General features: G+C 38.4%; 1 protein-coding gene across 1 annotated transcript in view; it reads left to right on the top strand.

Moving 5' to 3' along the window:
- The window catches only part of ctnna1 (catenin (cadherin-associated protein), alpha 1), a 157130-nt gene that overhangs the window by 117207 nt on the left and 15314 nt on the right, over window positions 1-24609 (top strand). Inside the window, exons 12-16 of the mRNA XM_077247593.1 lie at window positions 2636-2836; window positions 6046-6197; window positions 10765-10875; window positions 15088-15269; window positions 17967-18072. Of these exons, the coding sequence (XP_077103708.1) occupies window positions 2636-2836; window positions 6046-6197; window positions 10765-10875; window positions 15088-15269; window positions 17967-18072 (752 nt within the window). The remainder of the gene's footprint in view (window positions 1-2635; window positions 2837-6045; window positions 6198-10764; window positions 10876-15087; window positions 15270-17966; window positions 18073-24609) is intronic.

Below are 24609 nucleotides of genomic sequence, written 5' to 3'. Positions count from 1 at the left end.
AATTCTACTTCTGTTTTATGGCGATGTTTTGGCTATAAGATAACCGACACTGAGCAGAGAGAGCAGGGCAGCGTGATCATTCAGCGTGAGACTGACGCAATTGACACTTTTCACACGTTCTCACGCCACACATCCATTTTCTCACGCAGAGAAAAATCGCGAAGCAAAGAGGACACTGCACCAACAGACTAGACAGAGCAGCTTACTTTTGATATGAAACTAATTCTCAGCTCAGATTCTGTCAATTTTATTACGAAATTCAAGCAATAGCGTTTTGGCACTTGTAAATGTGATGTGACCGATCGTGGTCGTAAACCGAACATCTCTTAGCCCACTCTTTAGTTAATAGAAACTGCATTACTATCTCTAAGATCTATCTCTGGATCTACTATCAAATAAGGCCCCATCCAAACTACTGCGTTTTAGTTTAGAAACGGAGAATTAAAACGAATACGATCTCCGTCCACACCAGCGTTTCAGCTGCGTATTAGAACTGATCTCCGTCCACATTAAAACGACTGAAAACGTGGATCACGTCACCATTCACCTACAGTGGGCAAACACGTGCCGGTGTAAACAGGAAACAGATTGACTATTCCTCAGATTGACTATTCCTCAGATTTCGCTGAGGTTGATAAGTGCCGATCTGGACATTCAAAAGTTTTCGCACCATTCTTCTGGAACTACAACTTCATTGATAAAATTATCCCACCATGCGCTGGTTCTTCCCAGCTTAACCCAAAACCGACGCTCCATGTACGGTCGATACCGCCGCTGCACACGGGAATTGTCACAGATCACTCGAATAATAGCATGCCTCCGGCGCATGTAGGCAGTTATAGCATTGTAAAATGCAGAATTTACTTGCACTAACGTAACTGGTAGTCCAGGCTGTTGTTGTATGTTTTCTTCCGTTGTATGACAGCCGAGCGTGAGCCTCTGCGTCATCGTTTCTAAAGTCCTCCGTTTTGAACCGTCTACACTAAAACGCCCTCCGGAGATTCAAAACGCAAAACGGGGTCGGCAGCGTTTCTAAACTTCTCCGTTTTAGTCTGGACTGGAGGTGCAAACGTAGCAAAAGGTCTCCGTTTCTAAACTAAAATGTAGTAGTGTGGATGGGGCCTAAGACTCCTGTCTGTTTGTCTCAGACATATAATAGCTTCGTGCAGAAGAGGTGAAAAGCCTTTACATGTACACCTCTATCACTAAATGATGACCCAGGCCACTTCCAATCATGGGCTGTCTAGTGGCCACATTTAAAGAAGTTTGTTACCTTCTCAGGAGCAAACAAAAGCACTTGATTGCACTGAGCGCATGAATGCAGTGATCTTGTCAATGCAACTTGATTTCTGCATTCACGAATGCTTTCATCATAGTTAACAGTTCAAACCCGATGTAAATAAGAGATTCATCGTGCAGTGCAGACATTGTCATTGATTATAACGCCAGTTTTGGCGAGAGTCCAGAACTAAGTCACTGATAAATTTGCGCTGTGTGATTGACAGCTCCAGCAATGGTAAAGGAAGCATTCTTTGATCCTGTTTTGTATGTTATTTAATCACAATTTAAATGTTTAATTTCATGTTACTAAGAGAAACAATCTGAAGTTGATCTGGCTTGATTTACTGATGCGTAAATGATTTTGAGACTAAGAACGTATGACTGTATCTCAATCATTACAAATCATAAATCACTGATCACAGATTAGGCATTAAAATTTAACACGGTTACTTACATGTTGTGGTATTATTGTTGGGTCTATATCTTGCAGTAAAAGCACGATTTTACAGTTTGCTAAGCCTGCACCGAAATGCGACTGATTTAGGTAGGTAGATTTTATTAATCCCACACTGGGGAAATTCATTTATTACAGCAGCTCCACAAGAAAACAACAACAAAAAAAGTATGGAAAAGCACATTGCATTTACCAAATGAAATGTACCGAACAAACAAATAATGATCTGTGACATTCACATCGTTGAAAATAAATAACCACTTTCCTAGCATTAGGATCATTTGGAAGGTAATAATATTTTTTTAGTCCAGTGATCCTGTATCTCTCCTCTCCTTCTCATCTCACTAACGTGCCAGTGAGCAGGGCCAAAGAGGCATTGATGTAGAAATAAGGGCGTTGATATGATTTTGAAGAGGCGGTCTTTCATTGCGTTATTACATCACAATGTGACAATTCCAAACAATTCGTTTTCTGAGCTTGGAATCAATAAAACTTTGAAACTTACAGGATCTTTTAATAATGCAATGACCTCTAACATGTCTAAAAATCAAGGAAAATGTGATTTCTCAATTCATGTCTCCTTTAAGAGTTCTTGTTGAGATGTAGGATGACTGACTGCCTTCACCTCCACTCAAGGACACATTACAGTTTACCATGTTGATTTGAAATTCCCAGACACCCATTACTGAACTGTCTGAGTGCGTTTAATCTTTTTTTCATCCACCCTTGTGGTTCCCGTTAATGTTCTTAAGTCAGGGACAATGTATATAAAGCATGAAGGATGAGGATTTCCTCTCTTCATGCTTTATATTGTGGTTAGCTCTCTGTAGATTCTCCAGCACTGTCTACTTATTTAAAACATTGTCTTCTCTTTTGAATTTTTATTTCTTATTGCTTTAGAAAATCACATTCTGGAGGATGTTAACAAGTGTGTCATCGCCCTGCAAGAAAAGGATGTCGATGGGCTTGATCGCACTGCTGGAGCCATTCGAGGTAGAGCTGCCCGTGTGGTCCATGTGGTCACATCCGAGATGGACAACTATGAACCCGGGGTCTACACGGAGAAGGTTTTGGAAGCCACCAAGCTTCTCACTGATACAGGTATAAACCAGAACATTATATATATGAAATCATTTGTGTTTTGCGGTAAACGTCTGTAGCTACAAAAGATTTTTTACATGTAAAATAAACCAAAATCTGTTGTTTCGTATTATTGGTTTAAGTTTAGGTCTTAGTGTTTTTTTACAGTGTGTAATGTGTTATTGGACACAAGTGAGTTTTTCTTTTATAAAATGGTGAAAAAGACAATATGTATTAACATTTCATTCAACTAAATGAATACACTTAAAATATCACTAATTGTAGGCCGTTTACGATTGCGTTATTATTTGGTGCAATACTATAAATGTTCATTTATCAGCGCCTAACACCTGCTTAATACATGCTACATCCAATCTAAAATTAGTCAGAACTATTCATTTAAAAAAAGTTTTGGTGATGGCACTTGTGTACATGTTATTAATTTCTATTTTTAAATCCATTGTTCTTGTTTAATATCTGAAAATGCTGCACAGGCATCCAAAAATAGCACTGCTGCCATCTGGGCCAGAATTTCCTTGAGTGGGTTTGTAGGGTGTTTGTATGGGAGTGCTGATTTTAAAAGAAAAGTTACTTTGTCTACCTTTCTCACAAGGTTGCATAACATGGCCGTGCCTGTGATAGCCAAAAAACGCTGTCTAGATAGGTAGTTCTCACTAGTTTTTGAGACAAAGCCTTTGACCAGTATCTGCACCCTAGCTTTATTAGGAAGATAAAACATTGTTTTTTTCTGGTAGATAAAACGTTGTGTTGCTTTCATGTGCAGTTATATAATAGCATTCAAATGCCTTCAGGAACCTTTTTAAGACTAAAATCACAGAGATGGTACATTCCTCTGTGACAGAATAAGATATTCTCGTCCATTTGAGGACTTTCTATTGGGAAATGCTGCGTAACATTTTGTGTACTCTGTTCAGCTTTGCACTAAAACAAATAGCTGGGCCATCTTGGCAAAGAAACAATGTTATGTCACTAACGATTGCTTAAATTACTGTAAGACCTAACGTCCATAAGCCTATAGGCTTACCGAAGACCTTTTGCTCATGCAAATTTCCAAATCCAAATATTCTTTTTTCCCAGCTAACTTCTTTCCATTCAATCTCATCCTGATGGTTCTGTCACTGTACTCCCCAGTGCAGTCTTAAATTGTGAATGAGAATAAGTATTAATGTAGATGTTCAGCTCCTATAGGGGAGGTACCATTACTTTATAGCTGAGAGGTGGTGTAGCTGGTGGGCCGGCTTCATGAAGTGGTTGAGCAAATCGCTATAGATCATACTGATTCGGGTGAATCAGTCAATCAAATTTCATGAGTCATATAGTCATACAGTTTGGTCTCAGATGGCCTAGTATGACTATGTATCCCCAGCTCTCATTCAGCCAAAACTTTAGCAGTAAAGTTGTCGAGATAATCTAGCCACGAAAGCTTTTTGCAATCACCACCCGAATCCAACCTGTCTGTTTGTTTGGTTTACTAAAAACTAGGGCTGCAACTAACGATTATTTTGATAATCGATTAATCGGACGATTATTTTTTCGATTAATCGATTAATCAGATAGAAATTAAATTAGATTTTTTTTATTATAACTAAATAAAACCGTAAATCAGGGTATTTATGTGTAAAAGTGTACTTTAAAAAGTGCAAAAGCCACACATTGAGTTTTACTAATATCAATATTTGCATTGTTTTTAATGATAATTGCCGATGGCAAGTTGACAAACAAGATTATTGTTAAAAAAATGATATCCAACATATTATGTTTTAACACAATTTTTGTTAAAACAAATTTACACAGACATGTTGTTCAGATGTGAATATCTGAACTAAAAACAAACTAAAAACATCTAAAATATATAATTCATTTAATTTTTATTTAAAATTAATTATATATAAGGAATATAAGGATAAAGAATATAATATATATTATATATAATATATAAAAGAATAATATAAGGATAAATTGATTAAATAAATATAGAAAGACTGAAAACAATTGTGTGAACGTAGAGCCGCAGTAGATCGCGTTTGAAAAACAATTAAAACTTAGTAGACAAATGCTATAAAAAGAGAACGGAATGGAGGTAACGTTACCCAGCAAGCTAACAGGCTTGAGTAAAGGACAGGAGAAATTATGCATTAGTGCACAAGCATTCGCTGAAAACCACTGAGTACAGTGACTAAAAAACAATATTTTACTGCTGCTGTTATTAACTGCCTTTATATTTAGTGCTTCGCTTTGTAAAGACCGTTTTAATTTAACCTATTTCTGCGGTAGCGCTATTTTAATCCATCACTTACGTTGCGAGCGAACTGATTGCGCAACCTGATGCTCGAGACAAAATACAGACATCCCAAGATCCCGGAAGTCCCGGGAGTCTCCCGCATATTGATTGCGGCTCCCTGATGCCCGCGAATTAGTTCAAACTCCCGAAATCTAGAGTGCGCAAGCAAGAGCGCGCATGCGAGACATAAGAGACTGCTCCAAACCGTGTAGCGCGCGCGCTCGGCAGAGCGCCTGAGGGAGAGAGACCTTGCGTGTGTGTGCGTACCAGTAAACGCTCCCCGTGACGTAAGCAGACCAACTAATCGATAATGACATTCGTTGACAACGATTTTCATAATCGATTATAATCGATTTTATCGATTAGTTGTTGCAGCCCTACTAAAAACACATTTGGAGACCTTTTTTTCATAGGGCCCTTTTAATAAATTGCTGTTAAATTGTAAATGTATTAATTTCAATTATTTGGACATTCTTGTTGATTACAAAATTTGTATTTTACCAGGGACCTGCCTTTGAATGCAGAGAGCATTTGTGTGGCTTTGAGGTCTTGCTGCCACCTGTCTTGTGATTGATTCATTTAAGGGTGCCTCTGGATTAAGTGTACTCATCTGCCGTTCTTGCAGTCAAGTAAAGCCTGATTAAAAGTTGCCCTGAGCAGTCATTAAAATTCAGGGACACATCACCATGATTTTCTGCATTTTCTCAGCTCTGTTTCAGGCGTTCTAAGTTCGATTGAGGGGAAAGTGTCGATTCAATTCAAATCTAATTTGAATTATATATTTCTACAGGCACAATGTCTTGATTGAATTGTACTTCAGCTCTCATATTTTTTTCCAGCAAAATTAATCAGTTTTTTCTTTAAATGTGCTACGAATTGTTTTTGACCTTTCTGTTTGTCCTTTCTGTCTGTGTGTGTACGTTTACAGTGATGCCACGTTTCACTGAGCAGGTAGAAGCAGCCGTGGAGGCTCTCAGCGCCAACCCTGGCCAGCCAATGGATGAGAACGAGTTCATTGATGCTTCTCGTCTGGTATATGATGGCGTGAGGGACATTAGGAAGGCGGTGCTTATGATCAGGGTGAGCAGAATGCCTTTGAATGGAAAAATAGAAGTTATTTTTAAATGATTACGTTTTATCCAGAACAATTCTCATCCTCTTATTGTTGTGAACTCCTTATTGTTTTCTTTCTCTAGTCAAACACTAAACATCTAAGCCATTCTTTTCTATATCATAAAAGGGCAGGTTATGAAATAACTGTACCACAAATGCTCAATACAATTGCTCAACATGATTGAATTTAATTAGTTATTCTTTCTTATTCTTTTGAAGCTTGACAGTATGTTTGCCGTTCATTTTTTACTATATGGAAAAGATAAGCTTGGACATTCTGCCTAACCTCTTTTCATTGAAGGGGTACAATGTTGGAATGATATAATTGAGTAGATTAGAATTTCTGGATGCAGTTTTCAAATATTCTTTCATGAGAGCAGTTAAAGAGTTTTTTTTGTTACCTTATTTAGCTATGCTACCCACACAGGTTTCCAGTGCAGTCCGAAGTTTAACCTTCCATGTGCTTTTCATCACTTTCATTTTTTTCCCCTCGTGAGAGCTTGTAATATTGAGGTAAACTCCAATTAGGTATATCAAAATGGGTTCAGAATTAGAGAGAAGAGGGCAGGGTTAATTAGCGGTTTGCTCTGTGAGGATATATATAACTCAGAATAATACTGCACTTGGACTGTGTGTGTGTGTGAGAGAGAGAGAGAGAGAAACTGAAAAGCCTGGTGTGCATATATGTGCCACCTTATTAGAAACTAATGGTGAATTTGTTTTGGGCAAATGGTAACCCAATTTAACTAATTTCTCTCTCCATGTGCACTATTTTCCAGAGCTGTAGTTGTCTAAGGGTTAATGGTCTTTCCCTGAGCTGAACTGTGACATTGGACATATGTTTGCTAGCTTGCAGTGAAGCATTAGCTAACAGTCTGACAATGAGCAGACAACAGTCCACTCCCGTCGCGCAGGGAAACACACGGACCCTCAACTCCACTTCGCCAGAGCGCAGAGCAACTAGGTTAAAGCCATTAATTGAGGCAAATATCGTCTTTCGTAGTTTCAGACTAACGAGTTTTCAATTAATCGTGAAGATAATGTACACTGAATTTAAATAATTGGCTCATGAGGAATTGTTAGAATGTATTTGCGCCTTTAGTTAAAGCGATGAGAGCGGTCACGACCCAGATAATGAAGCTGGAGTAGCATACGATTAAAAGGCCTCTAGAAGCTAGGCGTAGACTGCACATACACTCACTTGTATACTTGCTGTTGATGATTGTGATTGCATTGTATTTCTTTGTAGCCATTGTATGTGCACACTTTATTTTATTACATCAACCAACACTCTCTTTTCAAATGTCAAGTAGCAAGACAATTCGCATTGACTCACTAGTTTGATGCAGATGAAACTCTCTGACTTGTACTGAAATTTTCATCAATAACAGTGGGTTTGAATTAGAATACACATACAATTAGATGGGGATCCATTATGCTGTATTTGCATTATAATGCGTAATTGATTTTTTTTTAGAAAGGGGATTTAATCAGCATTTTCCCCTTTATTTTCAAATCCCAGGAGAGCTGTTGTGCCCAATTCGTTTTCCACTCCAGACATCCTTCTCTAGTCATCTAGATTGATTCAATGGTTAAAAAAAAAGTCCCTCTGGCAGACAGGATCTACTTGTTTGTTGTTGGTTTAACACGAGTGTTGAACATGCCCCCGACACTGAAACGCTATCGAAAGAGGTGTGATCTTTGCTATCTCATTTTGTTCATTTCTGACTGTATAGTATTTTTTTAAACGCTTCAGGGCCCCTGTTCTAAGACGTCCAAAACGATAAGAAAACCACCCAAAGGTCTGGCGATCACAGAGGTTTTTTAGAGAGCACTGTTTTCATGCACCCTGCAGACATTGAGATAGCAAGGAAGAAAATTTCGTACTTTGTTTGACTTTCAAGTTGCTTCCCTCCACACGCACGCCATGTCAAGCTCACATGTTTAGACAAAGCTTGAGCGTAGCCAATCAGCCAACACTAGTGCCCAGTGGGCATCAACCTCTGCCGCACGAGAACTCTTCGATCGGAAGAGACAAGTGTGCAAGTTGGGCTACTTAAGATGGACAGAGTATTTAACCTCGGTAAGTACTGCACTTGCAGTACTCGCCGGCCGACCGTCACCTAAGATTTGACTGGCTGGCAGCCCTCGACTCCACTGTTGAGGGGATGTCACTGGTACTAATAGCCCTTCCATAGCACAGATCCTCATAACTGCCGAGTGGTTACTGTAGCCTGCAAAGGCACCTCACCTTACCTACACTGCTTCAGGCGTCTCAGGCTGTTTATTCAAATGCCTGCTCACTACTGCCCTAGTTTATAGATGTGATGCATTCTCTTGGATGGCAAGGTAGATATATTTGAGCTCTTTGCGGTTCCTATCACTCGGTATGTTGTAGATCTACACTAGTGACCAGGGTTGAGAAAAATGAATATAAATGAATCCCCAGAATTGGCTCCCTTTTAGATCATGGCTCCCTTTCAGATCCATTTTAATTTAATTACCGGCAACACACATGAAGTTGAATTGGAATTGACAGAGGAATTTACTGAATTGAAATTCAACAAAGGTTCAACATTCTTGGAAATTCAACATTCTTGGAAATGAAGTAGTGTTCTTAAATGTCATAAAATATATAAACTAAATTCAAATTTCAATTAAAGAGTCTAAACTAACATTTAAAAGGTAGGGATTAGCAAAATTCAATATTTGAAAAGTCTTTTATTCACCCAGGATGCATTTATTTGATAAAAATACAGTAAAATAGTTATGTTGTGAAATATTATTATAATTTAAAATAACATTTCTATTCTAATTTGTTGATGGGAAAGCTGAAATTTCAGCATTACTCGAGTTTTCAGTGTCACATGATTCATTAGAAATCCTTCTAATAAACTGATTTGGTGCTCAAGAAATTATGCTGTTTAATATTTTTTTGGAAAGCGCGATACTTTTTCCAGAATTCTTTGAATAGACCATTCAAAAGGACAGCATTTGTTTGAAGTAGAAATCTTTAGTAACATTATAAACCTTGACCATAACTATTGATTAAATTTAATGCATCCTTGCTGTAAACTTTTTTTTAACAAAACCCCAAATGTTTTAAAGGTAGTCTCTTTACCTATTTGTCCATCTTTTTTCTATCTTTTGCTGTGTGTCATTTTATCGTTCTCTGTTCTAAAGGCCTAAAAATCTTCTAACACACAAAAATGTTTAAATCAAATCTGTTATCCAATTTTGCTTTTCTAGTTTAATCAATTTGAATTCATTTCCATTCAAGTTCCTTATTTAAATTCATGAATTGAATAGAAATTTAAAAGGCATTTTCAAGGTGCACAACCCTGCTAGCGACAAGAAATTATTAAAAATGTTAGTATTGTTTCCTTAAAATCCATTTTGTGCTTAAGTGTGATTCTCCAGATGTAGTGTGTTTATGAAATGAGCCTGGGCACTTCCAAACTGTAGTCCATACTTTGACTGACTTTGTTTGGCCTGTGTGTTATTTTGATGTCATCTTCAGCAGGCAGAGTTTTGAAATGTTTGAGGTGTCTATTATTGGAGCAGCTGCATCGTGAGCCAGTCAGAATCTCCTCATAAATGGATTGTACAGACAGTCTGATAAGCGTGGCTTGCAGCACTGGCGAAATAATACATCCGTATCTTCTCACATCTCGTCCTTTTTTCCTATCAAGCTGAAATGCATTTTCTTGTCAGTGAGGGTTCTGCCACCCCTCCTTTCTCCACCATTTCCCTCTGCAAACAGGTCCCTCTGCTCGCAAGTGCATACTAATAGAGCAGTAGAGTTATAAGAGGCATGTTTGGCATTCAGTTCAGGGATTAGAGAGAAAAAGAGTTAGTTTAGTTCAGTACAGGGGAAACGTGGCTTACCTCGCTGCATTGGTGCACCACATCATTCCGTTTCTCTTTAGAGATGTTCTTCTCTAGTAGAGATGTTTTACTGTTAAAACTTCCAGCATTACATTTTCACTCAATTTTTTTATGCATAGGCTGCTTGTTAAGGAAAGTGTCTCCATTACTATTGTTCAAACTTGGGGGTTGGGGGTTATTCGAATCCCTTAAGTATTAAGATTCAACATTCAATTTTGATGCATTGAAGGACATGCTATCTATCAGGCCACATATCAGTGTACTAAAAAACACTAATCAATCTCTTAGCAAAGGCAATCGTCCACAACTTGCTAGCATAAAGTGGCATCACAACTGTATGTAACATTTTATTTGTTTTTGTGTATTTTACCATTCTATTGACATTGTAAGAGGTATTAGAAAGGGCTGGAAATAATGTGAAGCACATGGCTAAGTGAATCAGATCATATGCGTTAACCAGTAGACTGGCCCTGATGGGTAGCAATTCTTATTACAAATGTATGAGTACAAATGAGTTTCTACTTTCCCAGGGAAGACTACTATAGATAAGCATTTGCCATATATCATAATGGTCTTGAGTTGTTGACAGAGCTTGCTAACGCTACATATCTCTCCCTATCCCTAAACTTTTCTTCCCCCCCGGCAGACCCCAGAGGAACTGGACGACTCAGACTTTGAGACAGATGACTTTGATTCTCGCAGCCGGACCAGCGTGCAGACGGAAGACGATCAGCTCATCGCTGGACAGAGCGCTCGGGTGAGAGATGGAACTTTGGTTTTATGGCTTGCCAGTTTAAGGAGCCACTTAGGGATGTCAGAAGGTGTCAAACTTGATTCTAAAATTACCGGAGGATTAGATCCCTTTGGAGATACTTGGATGGAATCTGACCAGGGACCAACTGATTTCCATATTTTTTAGTGTTTCTATAATAAAGCTTTATCACAGTCCATTTACAGAGTCGTAGACAGCATTTCGAGGTGCTAAACTTTCTACTCGCATCTCAGATTTGCATTGTCACGGCTAAATCCACCTTTGCTTCACTATTTAGCTCCAATAGCACAGGAACAGTGTTTTTAAGATTCTTAACTGATTTCATGTCAACAGCACTCCCGATGTTGCCACCAGCGAAACTGACATCAAATCTCGCCCCCTCTCTACCTCAATTCTCTCTCTCTCTCTCTCTCTCTCTCTCTCTCTCTCTCTCTCTCTCTCTCTCTCTCTCTCTCTCTCTCTCTCTCTCTCTCTCTCTCTCTCTCTCTCTCTCTCTCTCTCTCTCCCTCTCCCTCTCCCTCCCTCCCCTTCACATCATCCTCTGTTGCCTTGGTAATGCTTATGAAAATCCATCCTGACATAGCTGGAAGGAACAGTGAATATATCTCTATATATATATAAATATATATATATATATATATATATATATAGTTATAGTTATATATATATAGTTATAGTTATATATATAGTTATATATATAGTTATATATATATAGTTATTAGTTTGAATATTTTCTGTAGTCCACAGCTGTGGTGATGGTAGTCACTGCAGATGATTGGCATCCTGTTTTCATTTTTAAATTCAGCATTGTGAGAGAGATAACGGGAACCAAGTTGTGTTTGGGGATCTTGTTAGTCAGTGTGCCAGCTTTTCCTGTGAGCACTTCTTTTGAGTTCCTGATAATTTTGTAACAGTACAAATGTAAGAGCAATGTGTGGCCCAAAAGGAGTAAGGCTGTCATCTATTCATATTTACATCTGTTGTGCCGGTCGCATATTCTTTGTTCCCCAAGCTCGAGTGAATATAATTTCAGACCTCTCACCCTCCTGATCATATAGTGATGTAAGCATGTTGATGAAAACTAAAAAGTAACAGAAAAATATTCAGCCTTAATTGTCTAGGGGATGTCAGGAGACTTAAAGAGCTCAAGACTTGAACAGAAAGCTCTTGTTAAAGATAAAAGCGATGCAGAAGAATTACAATTTTCTTGTTGCTGGGGAAGCAAGTTGTGTTTTGGTTTTGAGAGTTGTAGAAAACGGGGCAGTGGAGGTTGTGCTTGAGTGAGAATGTGATTATATAAATCTGTAATCACGGTCCAGCCTCCTGTTTCAACCCCCAGAGGCTTTTGATTTAGTTCCCAGCTCCAGTGGGAATCCCAGCACACCAATGTGTGCCACGTGTGTGCCGGTGCTCCAAAATTAAGGAGAAAAGTGAGTTTACGAGGCAGAAAAATATAATTGTTATTGAGAACTTGCAAGAAAAGAAAGGTTCATCTCAATTAAGGTGATCTGATTTTTTTCATAAACAGTTTAGCTTGTCCTAACCAGGTGTGATGCTGAATGTATCCAGCTACAAATAATTCTATAGACGCATACATAAATGTGTATATTCATTAATTAATGTAAATATACACAAACCTTTTCATTTTGTATACACTAATGTTCTAAAGTTTGGGGACTGTAAGATTTTTAAATGGTTTTGTAATAGGCCTGTCCCCTAATAGTCAATTAAAAGAAGAGGCTTATTTCAACCAAAATTGTATTATTCGGTTAGTCACAGGAAAAAACCTCAGAAGTGTATACAGCGGGTTAACATACCGTTAAAAGTGGGTCCTTGTGGTAATTGCAGTATGTCGGCCGGGCAGGAAGTCCAAATGTTCGCCTATCATCCATCGACCTTAAATGTTGGCTTATCATTTGAAACATGCAGGTAGCAACTTAACATGGCTGTTCACTCTAACGTCTAACGTTAATTGTGCGCTATTAGTAGACTCATATCCAAAAGTTTGTGCGTTTCATGACATTGAGGCACAGGCACGATCACTTGCGTTTTTTTCCTGACAGTGGAAAGAACTTAAAATGCTCTTTCATTTGTTAATACAGATAAGAGATCATTCGAAACTGTAAATGGTCTACTTTTATTTGTTTAAACTCACAATAACAAGAAAACATTGTGCCTTTGAAAAATAAACAAAACAAACAGGATGCTTTCTGCTGTTTCGGTCTCCGTGAACTGGAGTATGTCACAAAAATAAACCGAAACTCAGCTTATAGGCTACTTGCCTCACAGACAGATAGGTTAATATATCTATAGAAAGCTTGAAAAACTACTTTTAAATGAATCAATTAAAAATGAAAAGAAATACTCTCTGCTTATGTATGAAAGGTGCATTTCTCTCTGTGCGTTCATTGCAGAGATGGCAAATCAGCATCATCAACTTGATCATTGCAGCTGTCACAGAAAACACTAGTTTATTAATAATCAAGTCAATGTCTCCTTGCTATTTTTTAAATAAACGTTTTTAATAAAGTAAAAAAGCAAAAGTAATGTTTATGAACATTTATTTTATGTATGTGCTTGAGTGTGAAATAGGCTATATTAAATCCATATATAGGCTGTTAAACACTCGTAGTGGTTTAGTATTTATTCAAAAATATGGTAAAAACTGTAATATGAAATTACTATAAAACTGTTTATTTTCAGCAGTCTTCAGTGTCACATAATCCTTCAGAAACATTCTAATATGTTGATTTGGTGCTCAAGAAACATTTATCAATGCAAAAAAAGAATTATAACAATTAATATTTTTGTGGTAACTACTTTTGAACCAAAAAAACATTTATTTGAAATATTTTGTAACATTTTAAATTCCTTTACTGTCACTTTTGATCAATATGTACGTACAATTTTATATATATTCTATTGAGTGCAGTGTTTTCCCTACAAAGTATTCATCAGCGGCACAGCGCCGCTGCAAAATCTTTCCATGATCAGTAATATCATGACATTCACTTCATTCACTTTCACACCTAAAAACACGGAGACATGGTGACAGGCGGCGCTGTATGCGGTGGCTCTGAATCCACTTGTTGACAAGAAAGGAGGAAAGAGCCACATATGGAAATATTTTCGATTAGGCTAATGTCACGTTGTCATAAGGGGCCATTCACAAAGCGTGTTTTTTGCACGTGCAAATTAGTTATTTCAAATGCGGCATGTGTGCAGCAGCGCGCTCATAATAGAAGCGATACGGCGTGCTCGTTTTTCCAAGCGCGCCTCTGTTCATGGTTGCATAGCAACGACAGACACCACGGGAGAGCAAACGCTTGTGGAAAGAAGAAAAAAGCGGTACGAACTGCACTCCATGTATCACCTACGGCTCATAGTCCTTATGGTTAAATCATATTTTAAATTTATTAATTTAATTTTCAGTGTGCTTTAGTGTCACATGAACCTTCAGAAATCATCATAATATGATGATATGTGATACTCTTTTTTTAAGATTCTTTGATTAATAAAAAGTTAAAAAGACTTAACTTTTAACACCACCACCCCCCCCACCCCCTCCCCTCTTGGTAAAAATCTCCGGCACGTAACCGTACCGCTGATGGAAAAATTTCTAGGGGAAACACTGGAGTGTGATGCCTCAAATTGAAAATTTCCGCTTGTTGTGGCTTATGGAAAAATTATAGAACTACATTAACAAAAAAACTTATAGTATAGTATATAGTATAGTTATAGTATAACACCTGGTTAGCACACTGTTATTTAACAAAAAATATATTTAAACAGGTTATCATGCTCTGTTTCAATTGATCCTTGTGCTGAATGCAGTGGCACACATTCAATAGACAGCATTGCTCAGCATAGTTCTAAAAGGTTGCAAACCTTTTACAGAATTAGAGGAATGTTTCATAGCCCATACGCCATCAGCCAAAGCTGTAAAATCTCTCCTGCTCGGCCGGGCCGGTCATGCAAGAAGTGAGGGAGAGAAAGAGAAATCAAGAGAGGAGGGAAGGACAAAGGAAGGTGTAAGAGAGAGGCAAAGAAGCTAGCAGGAAGGGGGATTGAATATCAATGTTCTTTTTTAATTGCATATCCTTTGTCATCTCTTTTCGTCATTAACGGTTTTAGATCAGCATATTGTGATCAAATTTATGTACGGTTTATATATATGTTTCTCTGTGGAATTTGCAGGCCATCATGGCTCAGCTACCCCAGGAGCAGAAGGCGAAGATTGCTGAGCAGGTGGCCAGTTTCCAGGAGGAGAAGAGCAAGCTGGATGCTGAGGTGTCCAAGTGGGATGACAGCGGAAATGACATCATCGTTTTGGCCAAGCAGATGTGCATGATCATGATGGAGATGACGGACTTCACCAGGTGAGCGCAAACCACCTTCTACCCTGCTCGACTGCCTGTCAAAAACTACACAAACACACACACATCTCTTTTAGACTCTACTCAATAGACCTTTCTGGCCATGCACTGCTGCTCCGGTTTCAATGTGTCCTGGCTCAGTGCTTCAGCTTTATATTGGTTTGTATGGCAGTTTGCATTGGCAATGAAATGTGCACTAGCGTTCTTAGAGTGAAAATTTTTCCAATATTGAAAGAGACAGAAATCTGATTTTTATACCCAATTTCCCCTGTCGTTTACCTAAATTGGCCATCAATTAGTAAGGTCTAATATTAACTGAGACAAGCACTCTGTTCCATCTCATGAATCCTTTTTTCCCCTCTCAGTGGAAGCAAATGAGCTGTGGATTTTTTTTGTGGGCTTTTTACCTGCCTCATTTGCCTGCCTCTTTTTCTTTTCATCATACGTGATCCCAAAAGAAATGGGATCCCAAATGATGGAAAGAAAAAAGCAGGTCTTAAAAAAATTGTTTAAAAACAAAGGGCAGGAGATGCTAGCGCAAGAAAAGGTCACCTGAATTCCTCCCCTGTATGCTGACAGAATCAGGGAAAGGGTCATTTTAGGTGTGACAGCACACTCGTGGACCCGCACACCTGAGAGTGACTGCCTTCTGCTCTCCCAGAAGAAACACTGTGTGTGACAGAGTGATAGAAAATGTCTTGGTCTAACGCTTCTCCCTGCCTATGCTAAACCAAGACTCCTTTATTAAAAATGGATCATGCTGAGGACACCATTTGCCAATATTGCACATGTTGTAATGACTGTAGCATGGCTGTCACTCAACCGTGTCTCAAAAACCTGGGAAAAGTCAGCTTTGTTTTCCTCTTCCTCCTGTTCAGAAACATGTCTCCATTCCTCCCCAGATCAAAAAATTATATATTTATTATAATCATTCAAATGTAAAACTATATGCATAATTTTTTAATTCATTGTTTTGCTCCTTAAACATAATGCCTATTTATTGGATGTCTTCTGTTTTAGGCAGGAGAATGGTATCATTTCTGTACAAGCGGCATTTGCATGAAAAATGACAATCGGTGCTGATGTGTCACCTGCAGAAATGTGCTAAGTGTGGGTCTCGGCAAGTTAATTCAGTCCACGCCCAAATTATTGCCCCTCAACCTTGAATGGGTACACAGTCCCATGAAGGTTAATGCTATAAAGAGGAAATTGATTTCGGGAGCCTTTATCCGGCCTCAATATCTGCAGAGAAGCTGCTTGCTTCCAATTCTGCTTATGTCCCTTCCTGCTCATGAATAAAGCATGCGTCGCCTGGATTCGTGTCACATATTTTGGAGCCACCTGTCTGTGCATGCTGTGGTCCAGTGCTTGAGCTGCCACACGCACGCACTACCCCCATCTGGAACCAGTATCAGTGGCTAATTCATGGGCACTCAGTGAGATTTGCATATCTGAGTGTGGGATTGTCAAGTGAGATGAAGTCACCCTTACTCGACAGTCACCTTGTAGTGGCCACACTTTCACCTAGGGCAGGTTATCTTAGGGCCACCACCAAAGCGACATCAAAATGACCTGTTCTTTGGATTTCAAAATGTTAGAAATGTTGGTCGCTCTTTGTGGGGTGCATTTTCTTTTTGAGACACTGTCTCTGGTGAATTCTGTTAACTGTTTTGATGGATGCAGTGCTGCTAGGAGGACCCTGTCTGAATGGCATAGAAAGAGAGAGAGAACCGCAATTGGGAGGGGTGAGTGTAGAGAGCAAAAACACAAAATTCCATCTGTTGTGGGTTGGATTGTTCAGTTTAGCCTGAAGAGAGCAGCTTTGAATCCAGGTTGTGCCACTTGCCAACTGTGCCCCGCTGTCCCTTGCGGGCACACAGAACTGGCAAATGACTGGCTAGATCGTAGCCGGGGAGCTGTGGGGGTTGGGCTGAGATGGGGCACTGGGATGAATGAGGCCAGAACTATTAAATGAACTGAAGTGGCATTGACCCCAGGAAGCTGACCAGACATCACAGAAGTGGGTGGGAGCTGCTGCTAGCTCACTCAATCCGTCTGTCTGTTCGCTTCTCGTTCATTCTTACCCTAATGCTAATTTTTTGAGATAGGAATTTTGGGTTTTCATGAGCTGTATGCCAAAATCATCAGTATTAAAACAATAAAAGACCTGAAATATTTCAGTTGGTGTGCAATGAATCTAAAATATATTAAAGTTTAATTTTTATCATTACATTAGGGAAAATAATGCACTTTATCACAATATGCTAATTTTTTGAGAAGGACATATATATATATATATATATATATATATATATATATATACGCGTTCAGTTCTTGTAGAATAGTGTCAGTGCAGGCAGATCAATATCATTGTTGAATATTAAATTAAATGTTAAATTTAATGTCCACAACTAAGCAAGCCAAAGGCAACCAAGGTGGAAAAAGGTGACGGTGGCAAGGAACCAAAACTCCCATCAGGTGCCATAATGTAGAAAAAAACCTTGGGAGAACCTAGGCTCAGTCTGTGAAACGAGAGTTGTTGTTTTTTCTTCAACCTCGTCAATATGACCAGCCATTCTTATGTCAAACGTGCTGACGTCTTGATGTGTATCATCCATGCTCACACACTCGCTAGAACTGTCACATGAGACTGCACACAGAACAGTAACAGTGAATGAAACTGCTATCTTTTTTCCTCAGGGGGAAAGGACCACTTAAAAACACCTCTGATGTGATTAGTGCTGCGAAGAAAATTGCTGAAGCTGGATCAAGAATGGACAAGCTGGGCCGCGCTATTGCGGATCAAGTAAGTTAACTCTCATAAGTCTTTTGCAGGAAAAAACTTGATCATCTTTTGGTGAATTATCCATGCTCTTGTGTTTTACCTAAGGATCTTAATCCTTGTGATGAACTACAGTGAAACGCAACAGTGCATAATTTATCCCCAGCCAACTCCTATCCCTGGCTTTTTCCAGCACCTTTTCGAAAATTGCGAGACATGACCGTGATGATAAAGACAACACTATAGGGTTTGTAAATTCAATCCCCACTGTCCAACAATTATTTTCCTGGAAAGCTCCTCTTATTCCTTAAGCTGAGTGAGAATGACAGGTTCACAGGCTTCGTGAAAATAATATGGGAACATTTCCAGTAAACATCAAACCGCCGCATGAGCTGCAAGGGTTTTTAAGATTTTTCTTGTCTTTTCTAGAGTAGTTGAAAGGGATATTGGGGAGGGAAGGGGGTTTTGCATAGCAGAATCATCACCTATCACTCATCCCTCCTCGAAGGCCTCTCCTCTCAGTTTGTAATTTAATTAAAAGAGTGTCACGCTGTGCTAACATCATTGTGCAGCATGCAGACTACCAGTTTATGGACCAATAGCAATTTTAAGAACTACACGACATTTTTACACTTTGTACTGTTACGCTCAATGGTTAGAACCACAAACTTGTAAAGCTTTGTATCATGCAAAATGCTTATTTCTTAAGTTCTTGCATTTTTGGCAAGCAAGTTTTGACCATGCAGTGAAGCACCTAGGGAGGGAACGTAAAGATACGCGCCGTTATCCTATTTGCCGCATGGCTGTTATTTAGCCATTCCTATGAACATCTGCAGTGTGCTTTCAAAAAGATTCCTTTAATATAATCTTGCATAATAATGAGCCTTCAAACAAACTAAAACTCTGCGCTTTTGATATTTTTAGATTGCACTTTGATCAAATGTGAAGCAGCTCCACTTTTAAATCTGTAGTCATGCTACCTGCGTTGACTCATTTGGAGAGGAATACTAAATGTCCAGTTCAGATACTGTGAAAGCTTTCATAGATGGCCACATCCCGCAATGTCTTTGATTTTGCTTATTCAGTGCCGTGAATACAATGATATGCCCTGCAGAAAACAGATGGGTACTGTGCTGGTGCTTGTGTGTCTGTGGATGTGTTTGCTTTTCTGCACACACTGGCACATAAAATGCATTATGTGTTGTAAAAGTTGTCCATTATATTGAACCCACCAATTTGATGAGTAATAGGATTGATTTGAGTGTAGGACCCATTTAAAATAAACTTCGCAAATCGTGCCAATGCCAGGCGTGATGAGAGTTGACCATGCCATTTTTTTGTTCTCATTTTTTTCTTCTCTTTTTAATATGCTGAATAAATTGTATTACTGGTCCTTATAATAACAATAATGACAGATTTTTTTTTTACACATTATTATGTTATATGAAATTTAATTTTACAATGATGTCTAATTTAATCATTATTAAATATAATAACAAATTGTATTATTTTCAAAAAAATCTGAATTTAGAATTTCTTTGCATATTTGTGAAACAAGCTAGTCTTCATCTCTCTACACGAAAGTGAATGGATTTTTTTTTTATTCACTTTGGTACTTGGCAAACATTAATTTTGTATGCTGTGCAAGTGTATTTAGGAATTTGAATGGTGTGAATTACTGTGCGTTAATAAACTAATTGCATTGATTTTGGGAAGAAATGTCTGTCCGAGTGCGACCCCTCCTGCTTTTAAACAGGTGTGAGCAACTCCAGACGGCTGGAGCCAGCCCATTCCCAAATGGTCCCCCCTCCTCTTGTCCTGCCTACGAATAAAGGAATTGAGGGCAGTAGGTGAAGAAAAAGTGAAAGGAAAGAGGGATGTGAAGCCCCATGTGAGACCTAAATCCATTAAGTGTGATTCGTCTTTAATTAGTAGCGTAATTAGCAGGTGGCAGCTTGTGTGTGTATGTGTGTGTATATATATATATATATATATATATATATATATATATATATATATATATATATATATATATATATATATATATATATATATATATATATCTGTCTGTATGTGTGTGTATATATATATATATATATATATATATATGGTTATCCCAAACTATATCTAGACTGCTCCTCACACCTTCTTGTGCAGACGAGGCTGCCAGAGGCTAACTGTTGAAAAATGAACAAAGGAAAGCAGTTCCTTATACAGAAGGATGAATCATCAGATTCAGAGGAGCCTGCGGAGGGATGGAAAGCAAATAATCATGCCCCCGCCCCCCAGTCCTTCTCGCTCTCTTTGTCATATCAAAGCCCTGCCACATAATACACAGTGGTGGGCTATAGCATCACTCCTGACTGCTTGTCAAGTTTGTCATGTCATGTACTTTTGTTACATCTGGAATTGCCAACAGAAACCACAGCAGAGCCGGAAAATGATATGAAACAAATTGTTGAAAGCATGAATTGTATTGCATAACACTCTTCTAGCCGGAAAAATGCGCCCTAGCAGCAAACTTAAACCTAACTATTCAAAATTAGGATGTGACAACCAGTGTGGAGGTAACGCATTACAATTAAATTGAGTTGGGTATCTGATAACTTTTTTCGAGTAATTAATAAAGTAACGCATTACTTTTAAATTTACAACAAAATATCTGAGTTACTTTTTCAAATAAGTTGTGTAAACATGATGGTCATTGTAGTTTTAGAATAAATCTGAGCATTTAATAATCTCACTTGCACAAAAAAAGAATCAGTATTCCTCAAAATGAAATAAAATCTGTGAAATGTGATCTCAGAATATTATGCAAACCTGCAATAAATATATTGAATTACACAAAGATACTTTGTATTTGATCTCTCTTTATTAACCAAGGTCTTTGCTGCAGACCTTCGATGATCCACGTCAACCATACTAAGCAAAAATGTAATTAGATAAACATCACATTTGCCTTTCATTTTTCCAAATTTTTTATTGTTATTATAAAACAAACAAGCATGCCCTGTCCAGGTGAGAAAAAGTAACACAAAAGTAATGTAACGCATTACTTTCCATAAAAAGTTACTAAAGGGGCTTTCGCACAGGATAGTTCTAGGAACTTAGTTCTTGGAACTAACCACCAGGATGGTTCCCTGTGAACTAATGGTTCCTCTAAGAACGTTTTCTGGTTGCATTTGCACCGCCAGTAGGAACTCAGAAGTGATGTAAGCCATGCTTGTTGTTGTGACTTTTATTTTGACGGTGCTGCGGCCCTTTATTTTGACGGCGCTTTGAAATGCCAGGGCCAGAGCAAATAAACAATGAAAAGTAAGTAGCGTATACCGTGTGGTTGATGTCCAGTGATGCTAGCTGAGCAGAAATATAAAATCCGGGTACTTCCGCCAATAGTTCTTGGAACTATGAAAAGTTTCCTCTGGTGCAAAAGCCCCTTAAGTAACACTATTGGTTGCTTTTTAATGGAAGTAACTAGGGATGACACATTAAAAATTTCTTGACCGACCACCGAGCCACATTAGCCGGTTGAAACCGGTTAACAGATTAGTTTAAAATATGCTACGCTATTTGAAATAACAGCCATTTCGAGTTGCGCCTGCAATTTCGCAACTCTGTCGCATCTCTCTGCCGCTCTGCCTCCCGCTCACACACATTGCCCCGGCGCCACCCTTCCTCTCACGTCACTTTTTTTAAATCCCCTACACTTGGATACAAAGTGATCACGTTGAAAATAAAGGCATTAGTCTAGCGTTAGAAGCTCATTTGAAACATTGCCGCGGCTCATTTAAGAAAATGACAGCTCCGAAGAGATGCCGCTTTAGTTTGAGGTAACTTAGTGCTAACAATAATAAAGAAAGATGATGATCATCATCACCTTATCTGTTACCACTGAAATATAGATGTATTTCCAAATCTAATGCGGGTGTCGTGTTTTCAGGTGATGCATCATAGATGATGTGCTACTACTGTATTTAAGCACTGTATCACACAAGTTTCAACTTACATCTGTGTCATTCTTTTTGGTGAAATGGTCCCACACACTACTTTTCTTTGCACGCTTCATCCTGTCGTCTGCCCTGGCTCTAACCTCCAGTGTTTTAGCCTGTAGCTTTTATTTTCGCAAACCTTTTGAGCGTGCAAACCCAAACGCTGCGACCTTGCGCCAAATGTTTTTATTGGTTTATTAAGTACAAACAGGCGAGTTATGAAAAATTGAGTCTGAGGGATTTGTTCACTTCACACAAAAATATCTTGGAATGAGATGGCTAACTGTAGTAGCGTTTAGTCCACTGTCTGTAGTAGCGTTTAGTCCACTGTCTATAATAGCCTAATTTAGAGATCACTTTTTTTTTTACCGACTACCAACAACTTTGATCGGTTAACGTTGATACGGTCAAACAGTCATCGGTTAACATCCCTAGAAGTGACGCAATATTGTAATGCATTACTTTTAAAAGTAACTTTCTCCAACACTGGTGACAATACATACTACTATGCAATCCTGAGGACACCCAAGGAGGCAAACAAGACAGTGATACAAAAGCGAGAGGCCTTTAAAAAAATGCATCTTGTTTGAGAATCAGTCTTTCTGAATCCATCTTGTAACATCTAGCTGTTGGATGAGAACAGTTTTTGGATTGTTGCAGAGTGCTGCCAAAAATGTTCGGCCAGGTTCAATAATCACTTAAATGGATGTAACAGAGTTCAGTTAAAGTTTAAAGAAATTAGTGTAGTGCATAGATGAGGATGCAGAAGGATTTAGGTCATTGCCATACAAAGGTCTGCACTGCAGTTTATTAAGAATTTAAAAGCAGATTCTGCAGGGGCAAGTTCTGAGGATTTCATCTGAGCAAAGTACTGAGCAAATAATGCAGTGTAATTGAGATTTATAATGCAAATGTGTAAGCCACCAGACTGCCCATAAATCTTCTGCCCTACATGCATGCACATGAAGGCATGAAACCACCATACACAGACATGATTGTGCTACACCAGGTTTGCATATTTTTAGTGAGGCAGACCTGCGGGCTGCAGCACATGTGCTTTATCCCAGTGATATATACTGACATTCATAGTTTTCCAATTTACATTCAATCAGGGAAGATTTATGGTGATCCATAGGCACCACCAAAGGTTGGTTTAATCCCCGTTTTGGCCCCTGGCTGCTTAATGGTGACAATCCTGTAAATTTCCTTCTATACAGTAGAAGAGCAAAAAACAAAAAATCAAGAAGCGATCTCACAGAATCTCAGCTCTGCACTTCAAGGGTTGGTACCTTACATGACCTAAGACAGTCTAAGTTCTTGATTTTAAAGAATAATGGTGATTATTAGCTAGGGCTGCAACTAACGATTAGTTTGATAATCGATTAATCGGACGATTATTTTTTCGTTTAATCGGATAAAAGTTTTTAGAAAATTTAATTTGAATGTTTGTTTATTATAATTAAATAAAACCTTAAATCAGGGTATTTGTGTAAAAGTGTACTTTAAACAGTGCAAAAGCCACACATTGAGTTTTACTAATATAATCTTTATTTTTTACATTTTAAACCTTACTATTGATAAATTAAATATAGAAAGACTCAAAGCAAGCATGTGAACGTAGTAGAGCCGCAGTAGATTGTGTTTGAAAAACAATTAAAACTTAATAGTAGACAAATGCTATAAAAAGAGAAAGGAATGGAGGTACACAGCAAACTAACAGGCTTGATTAAAAGGACAGGAAAAATGATGCATTAGTGCACAGGCATTCGCTGAAAACCACTGACTACAGTGACAAAAAAACAATCTTTTACTGCTGCTGTTATTAACTGCCTTTATATTTTGTGCTTCACTTTGTAAACACCGTTTTAATTTCTTTGGTAGCGCTATTTTAATCCATAACTTATGTTGCGAGCGAACTGATTGCGCAACCTGATGCATCACCGCAGATGAGAAGCTGAACATCTATTGATTTATTTATTTGTTGGTTAATTCGTTCGATGAGTTTTATCTTCCGCTTTTTTCTTTCTCTTTCTCGAGCTTACTCCACCGTCGCCTGCCTACGCCATCTCGCTGAATGCTGCAGAGACGCAGAGCCGCTGTGCGGGAAGCACGTGACGTAAAACGAGGCCAGCTATTGGCTATTGGCTATTTGTCCTGCTGTACTGGCTGAGTAAAACCTCCGGTGGCTCATTACTGCCACACTTTGGTCACCACAGATTTAAAATATTTACGAAATGAGCCGCTTACGGCAAATAAAAAGTTATTTAGCAACAAATCGATGACTAAATTAGTTGACAACTATTTTTATAATCGATTGTAATCGATTAAATCGATTAGTTGTTTCAGCCCTATTATTAGCAGTGTTTATTTCCATCGGGTAAATCAAATTTTTAACATTTTATGTATAAAGTGCCTTGCAGAAGTGTTTAAACAAAGGTATTCAGAGCCTTAGCCAGTTTACTCGTTTTACTCAATTACAGGAGCTACATAGAAATAATTTGAATTGATTTATATTTTTTGTTAGGATTGTTGTAGTGTTGTAGCTGCTGTACATATACACAAATCAATTCCT

This window comes from Siphateles boraxobius, unplaced genomic scaffold (assembly GCF_051911475.1).
Source record: "Siphateles boraxobius isolate OS27281-9 unplaced genomic scaffold, OSU_SipBor_1 3, whole genome shotgun sequence".
In the NCBI taxonomy this organism is placed as follows: Eukaryota; Metazoa; Chordata; class Actinopteri; order Cypriniformes; family Leuciscidae; genus Siphateles; species Siphateles boraxobius.
The sequence above is the reverse complement of the archived record's forward strand: the minus strand, read 5'-3'. Positions and strand labels throughout refer to the sequence as shown.